Genomic DNA, 12208 nt, shown 5'->3' on the forward strand with positions numbered 1-12208 from the left:
GAAACAATCAAATCATATTTCAGCAGCAAAAAAAAATGGCCAATTACATGGCAACTAAAAACATTTCTCCAAAATACATGTCGCATGACATTCTACACCCTGGACTAGACTGAGAGGAAAGCTTTGATAATAGGTTTGCTTCAAATGTGCCCTGCAACTGCCTGTGCTGGTTTCCAGAGCTTGACTAATTTTGTAAATAAATCTGCCTTCCCAACACCCACTACCCCTATATCCCAAACCACAACACTTCACCCACCCTCACCCTAAGCCTCGACTCTGACTTTCATCATACCTGTCCCTGTGCAGCACACAATCCAACCTCCTCTTCAGCCCTCAAGCAATGTTGTAAAGTGTCCAGTGGTATAAAAAAGTTGCTTCAGAAATACTGTTACAATCATGAATTTATGAATATAGTTACTGAAATTTGAGGTAAATTAAAATGGCAAATAAAATAGGCAGGGCTCTGGGTCAGAGAATTCCAAAGATTCACAACCCTCTGAGTGAAGAAATGCCTCTTCATCTCAGTCTTAAATGGCCAACCCCTTATCCTGAGACTATGATTTCTAGTTCTAGATGGATAGATTTTTGGACTCTAGGGGAATCAAGGAATATGGGGATCAGGCAGGAAAGTGGAGTTGAGATCGAAGATTAGCCATGTTCTGATTGAATGGCGGAGCAGGCTTGAGGGACCACATGGCCTATTCCTGTTCCTATTTCTTATTTTCTTAAGTTCTTATAAGCCACACAAGCTGGCTAGGGTATCATAGAGGTAACGAGGAATTAGGTGCAGGCTGCTCTTTCTCTCTCGCTCTCTCTCTTGCTCGTGATTGGACATAGACACCAACTTAGCAGTCGTGGAACAAATTCTATGTTTCCCAGGTCAGAGCTCCACCTAGATTGGTGCACCTCTTAGCACCAGCAACATGTGGAAAGGTGTCTATTGATTTATGCTCCTGACAGGAGGAGTCACTGAGTTCTTCAGGGAGGGGTTATTTTATGGGTGGGTGGGACTCAAGCATGACTAAGGTTAGCAAAAACTCTATGAGGAAATCCAGCGCTAACTCTCATGCTACCATTCCCTATAAATAAAAAAAACCTGGGAAATTACAAATGTAGTCATGGAGTAGTCAAATGACTACACGTCCCAGTTAATTTTTAAAACTAAGAATTGTCCATAGCCTCAAGAGAATTCTGTTAATGCAGCTTCAAAAATCTAAGAACAAGGCTCTGACCTTAATTCTGCAGTAGAGAGGAAAGTAGCTTCAACGTGCTATTAACTGAAGCTTGCCACTAATAAGGATTGAAGAGACTAATTATCAGGCTGGCGATCTGGCTGCATGTGCCTCAGTCCTGCTCCTTCAATACCTAAATCAGTGCTATGTTGGTAGATTATATCTCCCTTCCCTATTTGTAGCAATTTTATCAACTGAAAAGCATGCATCCATAATGTAATTCATGTGTCAATTCCGTGAAATTGAATTTTTGTTTTCATTTTTCATGCTTTGTGTCTTCATCAAGTACTCTCAGGTCAATTGTAATCTGGTGATTGCACACTGAATAAAAGTTCCTTCAATGCTGCTGTAATAATGTTTCTCAGTTCCAACAAAAGAGACCTCCTACTGCAGTGTGACAATTCCACTTCTCACATCAGCCATCCTTATAGGGACTCTGACCAAGACAGCCAATAGAGTGCAAATTAGTGCTAAGTTATGGCCTTTTGTGTATTCCCATGAAAACTGGTTGCACTTGCACAAAACAAATTTAATTAGGAATCTTACATTTGGAAGGAAGTGGATCTTTCATCTCATCAGTCTGCACTAGACTCAAATCCAAGTCTCAGAGAAGAAAAAGCAGTGTTTATTGCAATGTTGTACCTAGTTTTCAATTTAAATATTTTTAACTCCCTCTTCAGAAAAAAACATTTATAATTCATCTGCAACTTCTTCATATTAGTCTCCGCATGTAAGATGCCACCCCACACTTGGGTAAGGAGTAGAAAGGACCTGCTACTAGGTTGTTTTGTAGCCATCTGCTAGGATGTGCTCAACTGGAGAGCAAGCCTTCATCCAGATCAGTAACTCATTGTTTAGGGAATGAAATGCACAAATCCACATTCAAACACTACATAATGCAACATATTCTTGATTCAGTAGTAGCACTCTCGCCTCTGAGTTAGAAGATTTGGGTTCAAGATCCACTCCAGACTCTTGAGCATATAATCCAAGCTGGCACACTTACGTAGTACTGAGGGAGCGCTGCACTGTTAGAAATGCCATCTTTCAGATGAGACATTGAACTGAGGTCTGCCCTCTCAGGTGGACATAAAAGAAAGACTTGCATTTATATAGTGTCTTTCATGACTTGAAAACGTCCCAAAGTGTTTTACAGGCAATGAAGTACAAAGATCAAAAGATCCCACGGCACTATTGGAATAAGAGATGGGGAGTTCTCCCAGTGTCCTAACCAATGTAATCCCTCAATGCAATCCCTCACTAACATCACTAAAACACATTAACTTGTCATTATCTCATTGCTGCATGTGGGGCCTTGCTGCCACATTTTCTACATTACAACAGCGACCACACTTCAAAAGTACTTAATTGGCTGTAAAGCGCTTTGGGACGTCCTGAGGTGGCGAATGGCGCTGTGCAAGTCTTTCTTCTTTTAATATATTGGTGCTTCAATGTGCTGATATGGTGATATTTACATGTTTTTGTTTTGAATCCTCATATTGTTCCTGCCACAATGTAATCACACATTTTTTTCCAATAAAAGGATTTCTCAAATGTTACATAGATAACTTCAGTCCAAACAAGCACATATCAGGTAAAATAAACTTGCATCTTAGCACTTAATGCCATCCCTTCCTGACTACTTACTTAAGCTGAAATTAAAAGTGCTCAGTCTCAGTGCCCTGCTACACCGTGAGCACAATGTTAAACTCTATATCCATTCCACGACTAAGATCACCTAATTCCAGCTCTGAAATATAACCAGACTCTGCTCTACCTCATCCCACCAGATGAAACCCTGCTTCACCACCTCCAGACTTCACTTATCTAACACCCTCTTTGCATCATCCTAAATAGCTTCAAAATCTTCCATAACTCCGTTATCCTCATCCCCATCAATGTTAAATCCTGCTCATCTATTGAGATTAATTACAATTGGAATTAAAAAGCTAGAGCTGCCGTGGTGAACACAAATAGTGGAACAGGCTCAATGGGCTGACTGGCCTACTCTCGTTTCTGTCATCATTGTCATTGCCAGACTCCATTCAATTAATCGGCCAATAAATTAAAGTCAAAATTCTGCTTCCTCATCCACTTAACTGTCCATGACCTTGTCCTGCCCTACATCTGCAAGCTCTTTAGGTTCTACATCTCTGCTCGTATCCTCTGCTCTTTTCACTCTGATCTACTGTCCCTCTCCCTCTCCCTGCACAATTATCAGCAGTAGAATCTTCAGCCACCTTGCCCTCCTCCACACTCTGAAACTCGCTTTCTAAACCCCTGCACTTTAAAACTTACCTCTTCGACTGCACTTTCATCTAACTTCTCCCGAATAAAGCTGACCCTGGCTGGTCTTGGGATACTTTCCTATGTTAAAAGCTGTTATATAAATACAAGTAGTAGTTGTTGTAAAATGGTGTTTAACTTTTCAGGGAAGTGAACCTGGAGAGCATATAATGTTGAATCTGCTATTTTTACAGTTATATCCAAACATTTTTAGCTTTCTCATCATCAGTCCACCTCAGATAAAACTGGTTCAAAATGTTATAATTTCAAATAAGGGTGCTTGTAATAATAAGTTTTTATCACTACCAAAGATGTTAGAACTTCAAGTCAACTTGGAGTTTGTGGGGGTGGGGAAGAGAGAGATGGGGGAACTCCAGGATCTCAAAGTGAACCGTTGCTCACTCACCATAGGCTTGCAATCCCAGTATATCCCAATCCAAGATTTCAGTTTTCATATATTATGTTATACTAATAAATTGTGACCAAAAAAGGCAATGATGTAAAGATGGAAATGATTTCTCTCCTCACCTCCCCCCACTCCGCCGCCGCCCCACCAGCAACGACGTCATTTTAAAAATCAAAAATACCAATATCATAATCCACTGTAAGAAATCGTAGTGGAAAATATGGCATTATACTTTATTACATACAATCAATATGTATCATCTATGCAAAACCTAAAGAGCCATACTTACATAGGGGACTGTCTGCAGTGCTTCTGTATTTACAATAATGGGGGCAGGGCTCGCCTGTGTGTAAACAAAAATACAGTCAAACCCATTTGCAAGAATTGCTACTTCCTGACCACAATACAGCCACATTGTCCATTGTCTAAATTAGTACATCGTCAGAATTCTAACAAATTTATAGCTCTGTATTTAATACTTAAAATATTAAAACTATATAAAAAAAAGAGACCCGTCGTAATGAAAGTAGAGTTATTTTTTAAAAATTATGCTCAGTTACATACCTACTGCAAAGTGCTCAGTATTATAAGTTGGAAACCTATTAATGCATGTCTATTTTAATAATGTGTTAGCAAAATACCATGGTTAGTATGATTACATCTTGTGTAAATGTTAACTCTAAGCAGGCTTCACTGCAGCAATCAACTCTGAAACACTCTAATCTATTTACTTCTTATTCGTTACAGTTTGATATATCAAGATTAAATGCCACTCAAATTGCGTCATTTGAATAATTACATCCACGGCTGTTTAACAGAAATATTGTATCTCCATTTCCCACATTTATAGTAAGCTGTTTTCAGATATATATGCAATGATTTGATCATTGTGCTTGTGTGGAGCACAAACACCGGTATAGACCAGTTGGGCTGAATGGCCTGTTTCTGTGCTGTATGCTCGATGTAACTGGTTGCAAGCTCATCTTTACTACAATAAGAATGCAATTCTTTTAGTAGTTGTCGTAGTTGCGTAACTCCAGGGCAGCTCTTTGAAGTGTACCCTTCCAGAGTCATTTATTATGGAGCTGCATCTTTATACATGAGGCACTCCACAGCAGTGACATCCCAAAGCAACCTACCAGATGCAAAGATCCTTCTAAAGGGTGTATATGCCAACAATAAAATTGAAGTTTCTACATGTTTGAGTATGTCTATGTAAGAGCTCTGCTTCTGTCAACAGTAATGTGAGCAAGCAGTATGATCCTTGCTGCCCTCTCATACCACTGTCAAACATGCACCTCTGCACAGATTGTAATTGGGGTATTAGATTATACAGTCAGCACTAAATAATCATATATCTGATCCAACCATAAGATACTAACATACAAAATCGTTGCCCATTCACTCCCAACCTACAGAATTACTGTCTGAAGTTTCAAAACTTCAATACAAAATTCTGATCCAAGCACCAAATATATTTTTAAATGCTGCCCACACAAATGACTGGTTCTCCTCTCATTGGCAGGTTAACTAATACATAAAGTAACAGGATAGAAAGTCAATGTGGTACCATTAAATTGGAATGGATGCATACCATAGTCTCAAAGGCTCTGCAATGTAGGTGTTAACTATTGAAATAAAAACACATGACAGCACACCTTTCAACATTTTCATTATTATTGAAAAAAATCCTTCTCCCAAACATGGCTTTGACAGAAAAAGAATAAGACAAAAAGGACCCTAGTTTCAAGATTAGAACCAGCAAATGGAAATGGGAAGTGTGAATTCTAATTTAACACTGAATTCTAAATATTGGACAGGTGCATGTGTTGGTTGCCAACATGCAGCTTTGGCAGAGAAGTAATGAAACTAAGGATTTTGAAACTAAATTAAAAACAGTTTCCTCACATTAGCGGCTCAGTTTCTGGAAATTCTAGCACATTATAAGTACATGGTTCAACTGACACCTAAGCTGATTGATGTAAGGATGGCTTCAGTTTGTCTTGTGAAATCACTTACAGTTTTTAGCTCCCAACAACGTTTTTTTTTCATTCATGGGATGTAGGCGTCGCTGGCAAGGTCAGCATTTATTGCCCATTTTGCCCTTGAGGAGGTGGTGGTGAGCCGTCTTCTTGAACCACTGCAGTCTGTGTGGTGAAGGTACTCCCACCGTGCTGTTAGGAAGGGAGTTCCAGGATTTTGATCCAGCGACAATGAAGGAACGGCGATATATTTCCAAATCAGGATGGTGTGTGACTTGGAGGGGAACGTATAGGTGCTGGTGTTCCCATGCGTCTGCTGCCCTTGTCCTTCTAGATGGTAGAGGTCACAGGCTTGGGAGGTGCTGTCAAAAAAGCCATGGCGAGTTGCTGCAGTGCATCCTGTAAACACTGCGGCCACGGTGCGCCAGTGGTGGAAGGAGTGAATGTTTAAGGTGGTGGATGGGGTGCCAATCAAACAGGCTGCTTTGTCCTTGACAGTGTCGAGCTTCTTGAGTGTAGTTGGAGCTGCACTCATCCAGGCAAGTGGGGAGTATTCCATCACACTCCTGACTTGTGACTTGTAGATGGTGGAATGGCTTTGGGGAGTCACTCACCGCAGAATATCCAGCCTCTGACCTGCACTTGTAGCCACAGTATTTATATGGCTGGTCCAGTTAAGTTTCTGGTCAATGGTGAGCCTCAGGATGTTGATGGTGGGGGATTTGGCGATGGTAATGCCGTTGAATGTCAAGGGGAGGTTGTTTCGATTCTCTCTTGTTGGAGATGGTCATTGCCTGGCACTTGATGGCGCAAATGTTACTTGACATTTATCAGCCCAAGCCTGGATGTTGCCCAGTTTAACCTTAATCAGCTAAATGCAATCATTAAACTAAGGGGGTTGTTTTCCCTCAGTGTGCTATTTCTACTCTGCACACAAACCGAGTGCTATATTTTCTATCCATTTAATATGAATGGGTGGGTATCTATTTTCGGTGAAGTGGGGGAAGGAGGTGCTACTTTGCCTTGCTTTTCCTAACTTTTTCCGCAGAGCGGCGACGGACCTGAGCAGCAGCAGACCGAGAGCGGGGATAAAAGCAGGAGACCTGCAACAAGAGAAAACTGCAGTGTGATGTCACAGATGAGGCAGGTATGTGATTGGTAGTGGCTGTGGGCGAAGTTTTAAGTTAACATAGAGCATACAACTAAATTTTAAAAACTAAACTTAATTTAATGAATCTAATAAATTAAACGAGGTAAATAATTTGATTAACACTAAATTAATTAATTAAATAAATAAAATAATGGGAGAACAGGAGATGTGTTGCTGCTCAATATGTGGGAGCTTGTGGACATTTTTGTCCAGGGCGACTACATCTGCAGTAAGTGTCTGCGGCTCGAGGAACTTCGGCTCGGAGTTGAGGAGTCCGAGTCCGAGCTGCGGACGTTGCGAGACATCAGGGAAGGAGAAAGCTACCTGGACCATTTGCTCCAGGAGGCAGCCACACCCCTTAGATGAAATACTTTAGAATTGACACGTGGTCAGGGACAGAAGGGTGTGACTGCGAGTGAGGCAGGTACGGGGATCCAGGAGGTAGTATTGCAGGAGCCTCAGTCCCTGCGCTTGTCCAATAGATTTGAGGTTCTTGCGGGGAGGATGAGCAAACTGATCACGGCAGCATGGTACAGGAAGCCGTTGATGTGGGGAAATAAAAAGGAAGGTGGCTGTAGTAGGCGACAGTATAGTTGGGGGATAGACACTGTTCCCTGCAGCCAGGCGCATGAGTACCAAAGGCTATGTTGCCTACCCAGTGCCAGGGTTAAGGATATCTCCTCTGGGCTGGAGAAGAACTTGGAGTTGGAGGAGGAGGATCCAGTTGTCGTGGCCCACGTAGTTACCAACGACATAGGTAGGACTAAGCGAATGGTTCTGCTAAGAGAGTTTGAGCAGCTAGGGACTAAATTAAAAAGCAGAACCACAAAGGTAATCTCTGGATTATTACCTGAGCCACGAGCAAGTTGGCATAGGGTAAATAATATCAGAGAGATGAATACGTGGCTCAAAGATTGGTGTGGGAGAAGTGGGTTTCAATTCGTGGGGCACTGGAACCAGTTCTGGGGAAAGAGAGAGCTGTTCCGTTGGGACGGACTACACCTGAACCATGCTGGGACCAGAGTTCTAGCGAATTGAATAACTAGGGAGGTAGATAGGGCTTTAAACTAAATAAGGTGGGGGAGGGTCCCAGTAGAGAGAAATCCAGAATGCTAAAGAGAAAAGACAAGGAAGCAGTGCAGGAAAGTGATTGGGGTAAGGGTAACCAGATTGTGTCAGGAAGGGACAGAGCGTTCAAACAAAAGAGTGCACTAACAAATAGGGTCCGGGTAAGAAAAAATGGTAACAAGACAAAGAGGGCCATGGTACAAAAAAATGTTAAGATGTCTAAAAATGTTAAAAAGACAAATCTAAAGGCACTGTGTCTGAATGCACGAAGCATTCGTAATAAGGTAGACGAACTAACAACACAAATAGATGTAGAATAGAATCATAGAAGTTTACAACATGGAAACAGGCCCTTCGGCCCAACATGTCCATGTCGCCCAGTTTATACCACTAAGCTAGTCCCAATTGCCTGCACTTGGCCCATATCCCTCTATACCCATCTTACCCATGTAACTGTCCAAATGCTTTTTAAAAGACAAAATTGTACCCGCCTCTACTACTGCCTCTGGCAGCTCGTTCCAGACACTCACCACCCTTTGAGTGAAAAAATTGACCCTCTGGACCCTTTTGTATCTCTCCCCTCTCACCTTAAATCTATGCCCCCTCGTTATAGACTCCCCTACCTTTGGGAAAAGATTTTGACTATCTACCTTATCTATGCCCCTCATTATTTTATAGACTTCTATAAGATCACCCCTTAACCTCCTACTCTCCAGGGAAAAAAGTCTCAGTCTATCTAACCTCTCCCTATAAGTCAAACTATCAAGTCCCGGTAGCATCCTAGTAAATCTTTTCTGCACTCTTTCTAGTTTAATAATATCCTTTCTATAATAGGGTGACCAGAACTGTACACAGTATTCCAAGTGTGGCCTTACTAATGTCTTGTACAACTTCAACAAGACATCCCAACTCCTGTATTCAATGTTCTGACCAAGGAAACCAAGCATGCTGAATGCCTTCTTCACCACCCTATCTACCTATGACTCCACTTTCAAGGAGCTATGAACCTGTACTCCTAGATCTCTTTGTTCTATAACTCTCCCCAACGCCCTACCATTAACGGAGTAGGTCCTGGTCCGATTCGATCTACCAAAATGCATCACCTCACATTTATCTAAATTAAACTCCATCTGCCATTCATCGGCCCACTGGCCCAATTTATCAAGATCCCGTTGCAATCCTAGATAACCTTCTTCACTGTCCACAATGCCACCAATCTTGGTGTCATCTGCAAACTAAATTCTCATCCAAATCATTAATATAAATAAGAAATAACAGCGGACCCAGCACCGAACTCTGAGGCACACCGCTGGTCACAGGCCTCCAGTTTGAAAAACAACCCTCTACAACCACCCTCTGTCTTCTGTCGTCAATCCAATTTTGTATCCAATTGGCTACCTCACCTTGGATCCTGTGAGATTTAACCTTATGTAACAACCTACCATGTGGTACCTTGTCAAAGGCTTTGCTGAAGTCCATGTAGACCACGTCTACTGCACAGCCCTCATCTATCTTCTTGGTTACCCCTTCAAAAAACTCAATCAAATTCGTGAGACATGATTTTCCACTCACAAAACCATGCTGACTGTTCCTAATTAGTCCCTGCCTCTCCAAATGCCTGTAGATCCTGTCTCTCAGAATACCCTCTAACAACTTACCCACTACAGATGTCTGTAGTTCCCAGGCTTTTCCCTGCCGCCCTTCTTAAACAAAGGCACAACATTTGCTACCCTCCAATCTTCAGGCACCTCACCTGTAGCTGTCGATGATTCAAATATCTCTGCTAGGGGACCCGCAATTTCCTCCCTAACCTCCCATAACGTCCTGGGATACATTTCATCAGGTCCCGGAGATTTATCTACCTTGATGCACGTTAAGACTTCCAGCACCTCCCTCTCTGTAATATGTACACTCCTCAAGACATCACGATTTATTTCCCCAAGTTCCCTAACATCCATGCCTTTCTCAACCGTAAATACCGATGTGAAATATTCATTTAGGATCTCACCCATCTCTTGTGGTTCCGCACATAGATGACCTTGTTGATCCTTAAGAGGCCCTACTCTCTCCCTAGTTACTCTTTTGCCCTTTATGTATTTGTAGAAGCTCTTTGGATTCTCCTTTGCCTTATCTGCCAAAGCAATCTCATGTCCCCTTTTTGCCCTCCTGATTTCTCTCTTAACTCTACTCCGGCAATCTCTATACTCTTCAAGGGATCCACTTGATCCCAGCTGCCTATGCATGTCATATGCCTCCTTCTTCTTTTTGACTAGGGCCACAATCTCCCGAGTCATCCAAGGTTCCCTACTTCTACCAGCCTTGCCCTTCACTTTATAAGGAACGTGCTTACCCTGAACCCTGGTTAACACACTTTTGAAAGCCTCCCACTTACCAGACGTCCCTTTGCCTGCCAACAGACTCTCCCAATCAACTTCTGAAAGTTCCTGTCTAATACCATCAAAATTGGCCTTTCCCCAATTTAGAATTTTAACTTTTGGGCCAGACCTATCCTTCTCCATAGCTATCTTAAAACTAATGGAATTATGATCACTGGTCCCAAAGTGATCCCTCACTAACACTTCTGTCATCTGCCCTTCCTTATTTCCCAAGAGGAGGTCAAGTTTTGCCCCCTCTCTAGTCGGGCCATCCACATACTGAATGAGAAATTCCTCCTGAATACACTCAATGTAAACGGATACGATATAATTGCAATTACAGAGACATGGCTGCAGGGTGACCAAGGCTGGGAGCTGAATATCCAAGGGTATTCGATATTTAGGAAGGACAGGCAAAAAGGAAAAGAAGATGGGGTGGCGTTGTTAGTAAAGGATTAAATCAGAGCAACAGTGAGAAAGGATATTGGGTCAGAAAATCAAGATGTAGAATCAGTCTGGGTGGAGTTAAGAGGGACCAAGGGGCAGAAAACACTGGTGGGAGTTGTCTATAGGCCTCCAAACAGTAGTGGTAATGTAGGGGATGGCATCAAACAGGAAATTAGAGATGCATGTAACAAGTGTATTACAGTAATCATGGGTGACTTTAATCTACATATAGACTGGCCAAACCAAATTAGCAATAATACTGTGGAGGATGAATTCCTGGAGCGTGTACGAGATGGTTTTTTAGAACAGTACGTCGAGGAACCAACTATGTAACGGGCTATCCTAGATTAGGTATTGTGCAATGAGAAAGGGTTAATTAATAATCTTATTGTGCGAGGTCCTTTGGGGAAGAGTGACCATAACATGATAGAATTCTTCATTAAGATGGAAAGTGAAGTAGTCCAATCTGAAACTAGGTTCCTAAATCTAAACAAAGGAAACTATGATGGTATGAGGAGTGAGTTGGCTATGATAGATTGGGAAGCTTCGTTAAATGGCATGACGGTGGATAGGCAATGGCTAACATTTAAGGAATGAATGCATGAATTACAACAGTTATACATTCCTTTCTGGTGCAAAAACACAAAAGGAAAAGCGGCCCAACCATGACTAACAAAAGAAATTAAGGATAGTATTAGATCCAAAGAGGAGTCATATAAAATTGCCAGAAAAAGTCGCAAGCCTGAGGATTGGGAGCAGTTTAGAATTCAGCAAAAAAGGACCAAGAGATTGATTAAGAGGGGAAAAACAGAGTATGAGACTAAACTTGCAAGGAACATAAAGGTGAACTGTAAAAGCTTCTACAAGTAGGTAAAAAGAAAAAGATTAGTGAAGACAAATGCAGGTCCCTTACAGTCAGAAACGGGAGAATTTATAATGGGGAACAAGGAAATGGCAGAGTAATTAAACAAATACTTTGGTTCTGTTTTCACGGAAGAAGACACAAATAACTGCCAAGAAATGCTAGGGAACCAGTGAGAAGGAGGAAATAAAGGAAATTAGTATTAGTAAAAAAAATAGTGCTGGAGAAAATAACGGGACTGAAAGCCGATAAATCCCGAGGGCCTGATAATCTGCATCCCAGAGTACGAAAAGAGGTAGCCATGGAAATAGTGGATGCATTGGTTGTCATCTTCCAAAATTCTATAGATTATGGAACAGTTCCTGCAGATTGGAGGGTGACAAATGTAACCCCACTATTT

General features: G+C 41.8%; 1 protein-coding gene across 4 annotated transcripts in view; it reads right to left on the minus strand.

Annotated features, from left to right (window-relative positions):
• dlg2 (discs, large homolog 2 (Drosophila)) overlaps nucleotides 1-12208 on the minus strand; it is an 861897-nt gene that overhangs the window by 463081 nt on the left and 386608 nt on the right. For all 4 annotated transcript variants that reach the window (XM_067986281.1, XM_067986283.1, XM_067986282.1 and 1 more), the window contains one exon: nucleotides 4214-4267. In XM_067986281.1, coding sequence (XP_067842382.1) covers nucleotides 4214-4267 — 54 coding nt within the window. The remainder of the gene's footprint in view (nucleotides 1-4213; nucleotides 4268-12208) is intronic.

This window comes from Heptranchias perlo, chromosome 6, assembly GCF_035084215.1.
Source record: "Heptranchias perlo isolate sHepPer1 chromosome 6, sHepPer1.hap1, whole genome shotgun sequence".
NCBI classification, from domain to species: Eukaryota; Metazoa; Chordata; class Chondrichthyes; order Hexanchiformes; family Hexanchidae; genus Heptranchias; species Heptranchias perlo.